The sequence below is a fragment of the Alosa pseudoharengus genome, unplaced genomic scaffold, assembly GCF_046254945.1.
Source record: "Alosa pseudoharengus isolate Yale_2024_CS ecotype anadromous, Long Island Sound unplaced genomic scaffold, YU_APseudo_1.1 YU_APseudo_1.1_scf_6, whole genome shotgun sequence".
In the NCBI taxonomy this organism is placed as follows: Eukaryota; Metazoa; Chordata; class Actinopteri; order Clupeiformes; family Clupeidae; genus Alosa; species Alosa pseudoharengus.
In genome coordinates, this window is record NW_027468848.1 from 29,949,384 (window position 1) to 29,963,784 (window position 14,401).

The window sequence follows — 14,401 nt, forward strand, 5'->3', positions numbered from 1 at the left end:
GTCACACAGCATGACTTTTTTTGTTGTTGTTGTGCCTCAAGCCCCTTATACCTGGATGTCAAACAGCGACAAACAGCCTTTGCCCAGGGGGAGAACAAGGCGTACACTGTTGTTGAGATGATAAATGCATCTTTAGTAGTGATGAACACAAGGTGCGGCCCGCTCCAGTGTGTTACAAACAAACTCAGAACCTGAATGTGTGGACTCAGATGTAAAGGAATATAATCAGACAAGTCAAAATCAGCATTGCATGTACTGCACTTAACTAATTCATTTTATTGGAGTGCTTAACATCCACGGTTTCATGCCTTCTTCATATTATTGGGTGTGGCTGGTATTCAAATCAGCTAAGGCATGTTTTAAGATCTAAAAAAACGATATAACGTACCTGCTAAAGTTTGAACACCTGCATACTTCTGCGTACAATGCAACCATCCGTCCACGGCCAAGTCCATGTCATCATTGCTTTCTGTCTTCTGAGTTAGTATACACCAGATCATTTGTCGGGGTGTCAAATTTTGCCAAATACCATACTAGAGTTTCACAGGCTTCCTTTTCACTTTGCATAATCAGAAATAAATGCATTAAAGAGGGGAAAAAACACTCAAACCAAATTTGTTTCTCTTTATCCTAATAATTGTCTGTCAGCGCAGAAGCTTGTATGAAGGGTACTGAAGAGCTGCTAATGGACAATTGTCCTCTCGTCCCCTGACCCAAATCACAGTGACTCATTATTTCTCAGAATCTTTGCCAGGTGAATAATACAATTTTCGGGGGAAGCATTGGGGACCGCAGCATTGGGGACGACAGAGGCAAACGAGGAAGCTTGATATGGGGGTTTGAGGGGTGTCAAAAAAACTCCTGCACACCCCATGGTTTTACATATCAAATGAGGAGACGGTCGGTGGGTGGGTGGGAGAGGGCATTTTGCCGAATCTGAAATGGAGAAGAGCCGAAATGGAGCGCGTGCTTTCCAGCACACAGTGGGGAGATGACAGTGATTTAGGTGGGAGTTATGGGGATGTGACCTAATGAGGAAGAAAATTGCATTATGTATGAAATACTATATAAAACTCTAATGACCGATTGGATGAGGGGAGAGAGTTCATTACTCTAGGGCTCCACAAAAGCCAAAATGGTGTCATCATTAGTTTCCCCCAATGATGCAGCATAAAAGTTTTAGCTCGGGACCTGTGAGTGTTGAGTGCCCAATTTTCTCTTTAAGTTTTGGTTCTAGAAGACTACAAAAAGGAATTTAAAATGTGAAGATAGTCTAAGAACCACTGGAGACTTAACAATAATACATTCTCTATGTTATTCCCATTTCTGTACCCTGAACTATAGCTCAAAGCAAGTTAGCATTGACACACATTTCTCAAGTATGAGAATGTTTTTGTGTGGGTTGAGTAATACAGAAATCAAATATTTTTTTCCATGTTTGGCATTCAATGAACATGTAGCTTGTTATTTGGGTGTCTGGTTCGCTGGCCGTTCTCTAGTCTCAGTGAAATAAAACAGACACTCAGACAGAAATAAAACTTGACGTCAGGCTAGTGAATTGACTTTTACTTGAGGGCCACAACCAACACAACAGCCTGTAGTACAGCACTATTCAACTCCCCCTTTTCCAAAATAAAAAAAACAAGAGTAACCTATACCCTTTCTACAAACATACTGTACTTATCTCCATGGGTGTGGACACAATTGAGAAGATCCCATATATCTAGCAGATGAAGGATAGGTCAATTAAACCTGGAAATAATTCAGAGACTCTGTCTCAAATTGCGTACTTCTGCACTTACAATACCTAATTCGAGGACGTGAGGGCGCTCACACTGAAAATTCCAACGACACGAAGGGCGCTGCAATTCCCCGGATGGTGCACTCATAACGGTCAAAAAGCTGAGTGTGGAACTTTTCATGTTTTACACAGTATGACCATGTCACTGTTGAATTGAGGACACCAATAAAGTTATATTTAAATGTTGCGATTGTCATTTCCGTGAAGTGCACAGAGTTAGTGTTTGATATGAGACAACACTATTCTGTTCAAATTTGCGCACTCTGCCAGTATGAATTTGAATTTCCCCTTGGGGATCAATAAAGTATCTATCTATCTATCTCTATCTATCTAGTAAGCACACAGTGCACATAGGGTGCTGCACGAAAGTGTACTCACAAAAGTACGCCAATTGAGACGCAGTCAGAGCCTTGCACTTATGTTCATGTTTGCTCATGACCTGATAATGCACAACTACAAACACTCTCACAGTGCTGTGTTTGATTCAAATCGCTCTGCTTCCACTCAATGGCAGGTAAACTATAGGGCCTACTCTATGGAAGAATATTAGACTCAAAAGTTTTGTACGTGTATATCATGTTTTGAAACTGTAGAAATGATTTGTAACTGTAAAAATTATCTGTACAAGTAATTGTCAAAATTACAAAATTATGCTTACAAATCTATTCTACAGGTACGGATCGGTTTTACACCTACAAATCATCCTACAGTTAAAAATATTTTACCATTACAAACATATTCTACAATTACAAATCAATATTCTATGCACTAAAAGTTGTCCTACAGTTACAAATCTTTTTTGCAAGTGCATAGACTTTTGCACCACCAAGTGTCTCATATGTATTGTGTGTCTGCATCAAGATTTGTAACTGTAAAACTAATTTGTGATTTAACAAAAAAATAACACGAACGATTTTAAGTATTACTCATATGTCCTTCACTTACAAATATATTCCTCAGGTACTAAACCTTCCACAGTTGCTTGTCTTTGAATTACAAAGCTATTCTGCCATTACTAATCTCTGCCGCTCGCACAAGTATTTTCTGCAAGTATACGGATACTTTTGCGACTGTTCTGGCACTTGTGACGACTGAAATGACCCCACCGATATTCAGGTTGAAATGGGGGGAAAAGCGCTCACATGCTCTACACAAAGAGTTAAATCATTTCTCACTTCAGTGCTGCGGATCATCTCGTACAGATCGTGTAATGTGCAGTAGCCTATAAGGGTAAATCGCGCTGATTTGAAGTTACCTATAATAACTACCAGTGAGCTGCAGTCTCCTGCGCAGCATGGCGCAGCGCTTCAGCTTTACTTCACTACAAGGCATATGAAGTGCGTCCAAATTCACCCATTCTTCTCTGTTGAACGAGAAGTAGGCTACTCATCACACATGTGTCACATAAAAGAGCCTTTTCTCAGCTTTCAAATGGTGCTAGCTAGCCACGATTTGCTGTGATAAACAGTTCGCGAGAAAAATATAATTATTCTCTGCGACTATCTCCACATCCATTCGTCTCGGTGGAATATCGTAGGCCTACACACTCTTCACGCAACACATGACAAGCCATATATCAGAATAAACAGCAGACCTTACCGAACACAAAGGCATTCCCGTGTATAGTTAGTTGCAGGGGCGCCTTAATACCACCCGAGGCCCCTGGGCTATATGTTTTTTAAGCCCCCCGCAAATATTAATTATGATTAAATGATACCCGGCCCGCGATCTGACCCGACACATAGCGTGCGCTTTTGGTTAATAACATGCAGTGTAGCCTATCATTACTTAGCCTATGGAAAACCTTTACATAAACAGGAACAGAAAGCCTTTGAATCACGTCAGCCTACCCATGACATCGCTTATCAAAAAGGCTAGCCTACTGCACGAAAGCGTTGAACTTTTACAACACTGGCTGTAGGCTAAGTTAAAAGATGGGTACACATATGGACGTTTAAAAGCTTTTCAAAAGTGCATGTGTTTGTCGTGTCGGGGGGTTCCCCAGGAGTTTTTTTGAAATTCTGTCTACTTAACACACCAGTTTAACGCAGTTTGGGAGGGACAGAAATACTTTTAGCCTACAGAACAAGCTGGCTCATGTGACGTGAACATGGCTACCTTATGCATTATCACTACACTACATGGAGACATATCTCACGTTAACAATGGAGAAAACATAACATAGACTATTATATGTGCGAATGGGTTAGCACAAACTTAGCTGTTGGTGAACGGAGATGCAGATCACTAATTCATTTCTTTGCGCAACAGCCCATGTTCTGCGTTCACTCCAATGAGACAAGTGAAATACATGTTTTTAAAGCCGTTTCATTTCCAGGCTATTTGCTACGATATTTACCTGCTATGCCTTCTGTTTTCATGGACAGTTACAGGAATCCACGTCATTCGTTTATCGTTGCTTCAATCCTACCCACGTTATCTCCAGAGTTTGTATGATAAGTTTGTCAGTCAGTTTCAGCCTCTCCTCTAGCTCCTCTACACCTGTTGGGATTTATTACGTTTTGTTACATTTTGTTACATTTTAGAATTGGAGAAGACAAAGGGGGCCTCTGCATGGATGTAATTGTAGAGCAGGCCTACGATGTGCTCAATTATTTAGGCTAGCTCCAGAGTAGGCTAATGATGCCGTGAATATGGACACGCCGTTTATTATTATTGATCATCATTATTATTATTAGGAGGCCCCTCATTGGTCGAGGCCCCTGGTCTGAAGCCCAGGTAAGCCTCTGCATTAAGGCGCCAGTGTTGTTCCAGAGAAATCCGGTTTTGAAATAAATTGTAGCAAAACTCAACATGGTCTTTCGGCTTTAAGCATTTCTTAAAACTGATCTGTGCTTACATCGCCTATATATCTGTAAATATTAGAATCAGAGAATATACAGGCAGCTCACGGTTAAGAGTTTGTCAATGTAGCCATAGTGATTTCTTTTCACAAAATGCTAAGCATGCATGTATTTAAGTTTCTTAAAACTGAGCTGTGCTTAAATGGGTCAATACATGATTTCATAACAGACCAAATAGAAAATAAATGTTAAATATAGCCTACATATCTGTACATATTAAAATTATGATTATGATAGGTTAGGATAGATTATGTAGGCTGCACAGTATAGGTAGATCAAGTTGGACAGTAGCACATTTTAATCATGGATAGTAGTTGTACAGTAGCACATTTTAATCATTTTATATATCTATAGTGGCTGGTGAAAGAGTTGAGTAGCAACTCCGGAGACAAGAATCGCGCACGGAGGCAGTGCACAAAGTTGAGACACGTTCCTTCAACTCAACGGGGAGGAAGTGCTACCGATGCAACGGTTCAAAGATGTGAAATGCCATGGTTGTGAAGACGGGGCACATTAAGAGAGCTTGCAAAGGAAAAGTAAATGCTACTCAAACCAATAAATGATGTCATGAACATTATGAAAGGAACACAAAATATGTGGAGGCAGAAGAGAATGAATTGCCAATGTTTACACTAGCCAGTGAAGACTGCAATCAAGCATTCAAAACGAATTTCATAGTGGATGGCAAAAACATGGAAATGGAAATTGACACTGGGATTGCCGTGAGTTAACCTGACTCCGCCAGATGGATGCTTCACATTTGCTCTGCATGTCCATCTGGGAACTTTCCGTTGGAGAACTTTTGGGAAGGGGCAGAAAATACTGGTTAGCTGATTGGATAAACCATCTGTCTATCACCACCTATGTTGGTTATTGACGGGCCAAATCAACCAATTAGATGAACAAAGTGTTCTTCTAATGCCTTTGTTTAACATACAATTAAGTTAGGTAACGTAACTAACGTTAACATTTTTAACGGTAGGCCCTACACTTCTGATGAAAGTATATTCCTCCATTATGAACTCGGTCGTGGAGGATGTCTGTGACGTTCATTCCTCCCAGCTGCATGGCTGAGACTCATAGCTTCACACCCAGATAGCAAAGGGGGCGTTGAATCCACGTTTGTTTGAAGCGGCGGAGGTTGATTCAACGTGGTTTCAACGCCCCTGTGCTATCAGGGCAGCTTCCCCTGGAATACTTTCTAATTTGAATAAAACTTGCGCGATAGCTATGCTCATCTCATCTGTGGATGCCGTGTAGTAAAAATTATTTGTAAGAACATACTGTATACAAATGTGACTAACTTCATCAGTCTGTCTGCTTCATATTGGCATTAACTGACGATTGTGCCTGGTGAAGACACGCCTCGACCATTTGCAAATCAAGGTTTTTGTCATGTACAACGGCCCAGCTTTTGTCTTATGCCAGACCTCACCATAGGTGGTCGGCGCCAATTAAGCACGCATATGTCCAGGGCGTGTCTGAACTTTTCCACTGCAGCAGACAAAGAACCTACTAACAGATATAAGGCTGTGACGTTCGTGAGGTGACTTGAACAAGGCAACTTGTTTCACGTTCTCCTCTGAGCCGGCTTGTAATAAACCTGGGAGTGTCTCCCTTTCTTAACACATCTCAGTTCGGTTTTGTTTCCACGTCATTTTTAATTCTCACCACAGCCGTCATGTTGTTCATGCCGTCACACCTAAACCCGCCTCAAAACCAACGCTGATTGGCCGTTTGTTTGGTGAACTGCTCCAAATTTTCTCTATCGGAAAGATGCCAGACTGATCTGTGAGTGGAAACCTGAAGCTCGTGAGATCAGGATGGTCTCACGAGGCTAGCCGTGAGTATCATTTCCGAAAAAGTATTTCTGACGAAGTTCCCAGAACAGCCACTAGATGTTGCTAGTGTTAAGCTAAGGACTTTCACGGGAGAAGTAATGCCTGTGCTAGGGCAGTTTGAAGCCAAAGTTAGCTACAAGCAGCAAAGAGAACAGCTACCTTTGATTGTAGTGAAAGGTGCTGGCCCGGCATTGTGCGACAGAAACTGGCTGCAAAAGTTGCACGCAGAGGTGTTTAAGGACGAATTGGGCACCCTACGTGGCATCACAACCAAAAAAAGTTTTGCAAGAGCCGCCCATTACCATTTGCAATGAAGTCAAGGGTGGATGCTGAACTAGACCGACTGGAGAAGGCAGGTATAATCTCACCCGTTAAACACAGCGAGTGGGTTGCACCGGTAGTACCTGTAGTAAAAAGAGACAACACAATTCACTTGTGTGGAGATTACAAATTAACTGTCAATCAAGCTGCCACTACAGAGACCTACCCCCTGCCTCGGATTGAGGAGCTGATGGCCACACTGAGTGGAGGTATGATATTCTCAAAGATTGACCTCAGCGTATCAGCAGGTCCTTCTGGAGGATATGTCGAAGAAGCTACTGACCATCAACACACATCGAGGTCATCTTGAATTTCCCCTAGGGATCAATAAAGTATATCTATCTATCTATCTATCTATCTATCTATCTAGTCATGTATAATAGGCTAGCCTTTGGGGTTAGCTCTGCCCCCTCCATTTTTCAACGCATTATGGAGAACCTCATGAAAGATCTGGATATAGTTATTTGTTTGAATTGTTTTGAATTACAGGAAAAACTGAGCATGAACATTTGCAGAAGCTACAGAAGGTGTTACAGAGACTCCAGGAAAGTGGCTTGAGAGTCAAGAAATCCAAATGTGAGTTTGGAAAAGAACAGATTGAATATCTAGGCCATGTGTTGAACAGCCAAGGCATTCATCCATCTCCGGACAAGGTAAAGGCAATCAAGGATGCACCAGCGCCCTCATCTGTGAAAGAGCTGAGAGCGTTTTTGGGGCTAGTGAATTACTATGGGTGATTCATGCCAAACCAAAGCACTGTGCTAGCTTCACTCTATAGGCTGTTAAAAGATCAGGTGGAATGGGAGTGGAAGAGACCCGAGCAAAAGGCCTTTGAAAAGTGCAAAGAGTTGTTAACGAGTGACAAGGTTCTTGTGCACTATGATCCAGACTTACCTCTCACACTGGCTTGCGATTCATCAGCCTATGGCATAGGGGCTGTCATTCAACATGAAATGCCATCAGGAGAAAAGAGGCCCATTGCTTATGCGTCACGGACGCTGGCCCCTGCTGAGAAAACTTATTCTCAGATTGAGAAAGAGGGACTGTCATTGATATTTGGTGTTAAAAAGTTTCACCAGTATTTATGGGGAAGGAAATTCAAACTAGTGACTGATCATAAGCCCCTGCTGTCTCTTTTTGGAGAGCACAAAAGTCTACCCACTATGGCTGCAGCTCGAATTTAAAGATGGGCAATTATACTGTCCGCTTACGATTATACCACTGTACTGTGATACTGTGAGTACTGTGCATCGGAAAAACACAGCAATGCAGATGGACTTTCAAGAGTTCCCTTGCCGGAAACAAGCGATGCAGGGACAACAGCAATATCAGAGAGCATTCACACACTGCTAACAGAACATCTAGAGCAGGCGCCATTAAATGCTGACCAAGTAGCACGCCTGACACGTACAGACAGCGTGCTATCCAAGGTTCTGAAGTTCATCATGAATGGATGGCCTAATGACGTGGATAAATGCCTGAGAGCCTTCCACACACGCAGATGTGATCTGTCTGTTGAGCGTGGATGTGTCCTTTGGGGCACCAGGGTAGTGTTACCCGAGAAACAGAGAAAGATTGTTTTAAAAGAGTTGCATTCTGGTCACCAGGGTGTTAAAATGAAAGCCCTCGCACGCAATTATGTGTGGTGGCCTAAGATTGATGTGGATGTGGAACAGGTCTGCAAAGCCTGTGAGTCTTGCCAGATGGAACAGCGGATGCCTCGACAGGTGCCATTACATCCATGGGAGTTTCCGGGCCAGAGCTGGAAAAGACTACATATAGACTTTGCCGGTCCATTCCTAGGTCACACTTTCATGATAGTTGTGGATGCATACTCCAAGTGGCTGGAGGTGTTCAAAATGCCCAACATCACCTCACAAGCCACCATCACAAGACTAAGGAGACTATTTGCAGCATACGGTCTTCCTGAGCACGTTGTCACGGACAATGGAACGCAGTTTATGTCCGAATTTAAAAACTTCATGCGGCAGAATGGAATTCTGCACTCAACCAGCGCCCCTGGTCACCCTGCCAGTAATGGTCTCGCCGAAAGGTATGTGCAGACATTTAAAAGTGGAATTAAAAAGCTTGGACAGACCACAATGGATTTAGAGGACAAGATCTCTGTATTCCTGATGCAGTACCGCTGTACTCCAAATTGCACTACAGGCCAGGTCGCCTGCAGACTTGTTTTTGAACAGACATATGCGCACTCGCCTGGATCTAATCCATCCTGACACAACGGTCACTGTTCGCAAGAAACAGTACATGCAAAAGTTCTGACCAGCGAGCGGTGAACAGATCGGTGAACAGATCTTTTTCTCAGGATGACCCTGTGTATTTGCAAAATACAGCGGGGGGAAGAGAAAAATGGATTCCTGGAGTAATAGTGGAGCAAACAGGACCAGTGTCCTACAGAGTTCAAGGGACATCACATACAGGAGACATGGGGATCAGTTGAGGTCTCGTGTCACAGCCGATGAACTGGATGCTGATCCTGTGCAAATGGACAGTGACGAGTTGTCAACAGCATCTCAGCAAGTCTACGTCGCTCAGCCAGAGAGAAGAAACTGCCTGGGCGCTATGACCCTTAAAATGCAGTTCACTTATTTTTTCAACATTGGACTATGGGTCGAATGGACTGTTTTTGATTAACACTGTTCTAGCACAATGTATTTTAAAAAAAAAAATATCACACTGGTTTCAGAAAAAAAATGTTTGTTAAGATATGGGTTATCTTACTGGTTTGAGTAATAAAGCACTGATTTATATGAGTTAAGTATCTAGTGTAGCAGAAGAGTACCTTCACTTAAAAAGGGGGGTGATGTATTAAACTTTTGAGTTTTGGTATTTTGGTAACTTGGTTGTGCTGTAGACCAATCATCTCAGCCTAGCTAGTGAATGCTGGGATATCTGTATTCAGTTCCTGCTTGAGCCGAGTAAAGAGCAAACGTGCAGCAAGAGTGCCGACTGTCTACTGTGTGTTATTTAGTGGAATACACCACAACTTGCCTAAAATGAGTGTAATTTAAAGGACTAAAAGACTAGCGTTATAAGCTAATTAGTGGTTTGTCTTAAAACTGGTCACGTTCGATAAGCATAAAAACATATCCCAGAGAACGGACGAACTCAGTATGTGTTATTAAACCCTAGGTTCATTTTGCACCGGATTTGTCCTTTAATGTTGAGGTGGAAAAGTAAACATGATCATTTAAATCAAGTAAACTACTGAATTGCTGAAGTTTGTTAGCCTAGAAATCTAGACGCGCCCCTAGCGGCAGCAAATTACATTTGCTGCCAGGGCTAGCAACTCTCTGTTGGCTTGTGAGCTCCAGAAATCGAAACTTAATCAGGCCAATGAAATCCTGTATAGAGTCGTTAGGTGGGCTTAAAGGTGCCATGTGTAAGAATTGAGGTAAAAATATCCAAAAAATGAGCTAGATGCATCAAAAGAATGAGAAGAAATAAGGGTGATGATGTCATTAAAAAAATGACAAGGTATAGTGCTGCAGAGATATCAACATGAATTAGCATGCTAAATTACTAGCCACAGCCCGACAGGTGTCATAATACCAGTTTCGGCCATGGGAAGCGGTATGCGGGCAACATAACCACCAGCCAAACTGCAATACACGTTTCTTGGTTGTTACTCTAGGGTAGACCAACTCACTTTCTGGAGGTATACTGCCCCCATCTTTTATGGAATGTGGAGTATGAATTGATTTTTTGGCGGACATTACACATGGCACCTTTAACATAATGATTGATGGCAGAGTTGCAACGGTTTGGCTTGAATTCCCTGCTACTTGAAAACAAATAAGATGGATGTTGCTGTTGGCGAACAGTGTGACACGAGTTAAGCTTTTATTAAGTTGGCAAACGGCAAACGGCAAACTAGCCAACTAGCTCCGCTGGTGGGAAACGCATGGGACTCATAGCGCTGCCGCTGTCCTATTGCGTGTAGACGGAATTTGAAAGACAACTGACTATCCCGCCCCTCGGACTGAGCACTGCGAACGGTGAGTGCCCAGACCCTACATTTTAATGTGGGTCTGGCTCGTCAGGCTAGAAGTTTGTGCTACACTAAGCATTTGTTTGCACAACTTGCAATTCAGATTCAATCTGGCGCTCCCTAAAACTACACATCCTGTTTAGGTGTTTCCCGTGTGTCAAAATAAAAGTCACAGCCATATCTCATGCTTTGCGCATTATATCACCAGAACGGCTTGACGCATATGCTTCAAATTTGGTACAAGTGTTTGTATAGACTCAAAGATGAAGTGAGTTGATGTTGGAGGTCAAAGGTCAAGTCCATGAATACTCTGAGCGCGATATCTCAAGAATCCCTTGACATACATGCCTGAAATTTGGTATGAGTGTTTGTATGGACTCAAAGATGAAGTGAATTGATGTTGGAGGTCAAAGGTCAAATGTCAAGGTCAAAAACACCTTGAGTGTTATATCTCAAGAACGCCTTGACACACAAGATTTTTTGGTATGAGGGTTTGTATGAACTCAAAGATTAAGTAATTCAATGTTTTTTTTTTCCAGGAATCTCCCCACCAACATTAAGCCAGCAACTTTCCATCCACTATTGTAATTCCTCTGGCATTACATTTCTACTTAGTATAAATGTGTTTCTGGTATACTTGTAAATGTACTATTTTAATACTTCTTCGTACTAAATTGGCCCACTTTCAGTTTATAATAGTAAACTTGTAAGTCCTGAGAACTGTAAGTAAACTATAAAGATACTAGTTATATACTTCTAGCACACCTTTTGGTTCATCATATAATACGTAAAGTATTTTTAAGGTGTTAAAGTAGTAAAGTTCTAGGTGCACTACAAGTGAACTTATAGGTGTACTGTTAGTTTACTAATGTTAAATGGACTGCTTTAGCACTTTTCCACTCAATGGCAGACACCACGGCACCAACTTGCCGATTGGGAGCACATTTGGGGTTAATTGTCTTGTCAGAAGAAGTTGGACTCGAACCTGCAACCTTTGCGGTTCATGAGTGAGTCCTCTACCTCCTGAACCACTGCCACTATACTTCTAGCCCACGTTTTCATATATTCATGATAGAATACTTCATGATAGAATACTTATATAGAGTAATTTCTCAGTAAACTATAATTTTCATCGTTTTTATACTGCAAATACTTGTACGTTTTCTTTACATGGATTTCATATCTTACTTTTAAAGTATACTAGTAGTTTTCCATTCAAGTAGACCTATCATTTTTATACTTGAAGCATATTTTTAACTGTCATATGTTTAACTTCAAAGTAGTCTTAAAGTTCACTAATATAAATGCTACCAGTGGTCTACACATACAAAAATTCACAACACTTATTCACATTATTTACATATTTTTTTATTAAAAATTCACATCTGAATAAAGAACATATTTTCTTTATAAATAAAAATATTAATCAAAATATTGTATAGGGTAATAGGGTAATATTAGAATCTGTCATGCAGCCTCTCAAAGATCAGTCTCTGGCTACAAGTACTTAGACTTTTCAGTCAGTATAAGTACTGAAGTATAAGTACCAAGTAGGCTAAATATATTTAAACCTTGTATAAGCCAAGTATAAATCCATTTAGTGTATCTGATCAGTACACAAAAAGTAAGATATGCCTAGTTCAAAATAAGCAGACCGACAAAACACCTCCATAAACTTCTTTTTGCTAAGGGACCGTTCGTTATTTATAAACGGGGTCACCGGAGGGATTTTGAGTGCTTCAATCAAAAGTTGCATGACCCTCCCCTGCCTGCAAGAAAATTTTCAACGACCCTCCAGCAGTCTTTTCAAAAAAGACATGACCCTCCCCAGCCAATTGTCGATACCTTCCGCCCACGCTATAAAGCGCTAAACACATTGACTTAAGCAATCGTTTTAAATTCACCCTCTGCTTTCTGATCTTACACATCACACTTCACCAAGATGGTGGCCATTTCAGTAGATTTACTCACTAACATTGTTGTGGAAACACAATAAGCATGGAAACTAAATGCACACTTCCTGCAACTGCATTAGCCTACTTGAAATAAGTTAGGCCTACTCCTCTAGTACGTATTCACATGAAATAAAACAATAAAACATTGAGACCACTCAACAAAGCACACTGGGTAATAACAAATTCAACACATGAACTTGTTGCTATGGACTCGTCTCAGGCTTCCTCAGTCATTGTAAAGCTGCCGAAGAACATTATCCAAAACTCAATTTCTCAGACGAGCGTCATTTTGGGAGCTTGCTACACCTCTCAAATGACTTGAAAAGGCCGTTTGCACAATTTCACAAATAATCACAGGGACCGAAAAATACCTAACATGCCAACTTTTTCCGGGTTTAGGCCTATTATTTTAACTTTTCTCCGCTGTCTTGCCGTTTTAATATTTTCCCGTAGAATATATCATAGCCTATTACTGTAATACTCTCATAACATTAGTCCTGCATTCTGGCCTGTCTCTGTGTTGTCCGGTTGTACCCCTTGCCCTTCCAGAGAAACAGATGTATTCAAATCATCGTTTTGCTTGCTTGAATGCGAACTCAGAGTAATGTTAACCTACAGTAGGCTAGGCCTATTTAAGTTATCGACGTGGTCGTGAGAGCACGATTCATTGGCGCTTGCAGTGTTCGCCCGTAGGCTATGTCTACGTGCGCACCTGCCAGGCTAAGAGCCAAAGAAATCCCCCTGTATATTCACTCCAAATTGGCCTACCATAACTTACCAACTCTACAATGTAGACCATAAACTGACTATTTATATGACCAATGTATTTGTTCAACTTTATGAAGCAGAATTACGCACTGCTACTTGGAACGTAACACATTTTTGTTGGCAGGAGAGAGAATGACAGCGATTAACAAATTGCACTTGTTGCTGGTTACCAATAAATAGGGCCTATATATTTTTTTGCAAACAACAAAAACAGAAAGGATGGAGACAGCAAAGCTAGAGATGGGCAGGAACAAGGTCAATTGGTAGAAATGCTTGTCAAAACGTTAGGAGCTGGATGTGTGGATGAATGAAGCACAAGTATGCTTTATAAGCATGCACACTGTTTAAAGTTAGGCTACACGGTAAACTACAAGTAGCCTAAACCAAAGTTAAATTTAGCTTTTTTAGGGCTGGATAAAGTTGACCAAATGGATATAGGCTGTTAGGCGTGAATAAAGCTACTTTGTTGCTCCAACCCTTCCAACGTTAATGGGGACGGATGTTGACATTTTCCGTATTTTGCGTGAGAAACCCGGGAAATCTCCCTTATTTTCATTGTTCAATGTTGACAGAGCTATGGAACGAAAGAGAGCGTTATGGCGACAGAAATCAACAATCAAACAAGCCACTTTGATTTTTTGCTGTTTTCATTAAAAGATGGGTGACACCCCTTCCTAGACAAAAAAAAGTTAGGTGACCCTCCCCTCAGCAAAGAATAAAAAGACATGACCCTCCCCTATTTTCCTCCGGTGACCCCGTTTATAAATAACGAACGGTCCCTAAGGGAGACAACAACTTTGACTTTGTACACAGTCAGTCAAGACACTAATATATGAACA

At 41.4% G+C, this 14,401-nt stretch overlaps 1 protein-coding gene across 1 annotated transcript in view; it reads left to right on the plus strand.

The window, feature by feature from the left end:
- Nucleotides 1-6,816: 6,816 nt before the first annotated feature.
- rasa1a (RAS p21 protein activator (GTPase activating protein) 1a) overlaps nt 6,817-14,401 on the plus strand; it is a 32,038-nt gene continuing 24,453 nt past the window's right edge. Inside the window, exons 1-3 of the mRNA XM_076271358.1 lie at nt 6,817-7,036; nt 7,317-7,480; nt 8,504-8,880. Coding sequence (XP_076127473.1) covers nt 6,817-7,036; nt 7,317-7,480; nt 8,504-8,880 — 761 coding nt within the window. The remainder of the gene's footprint in view (nt 7,037-7,316; nt 7,481-8,503; nt 8,881-14,401) is intronic.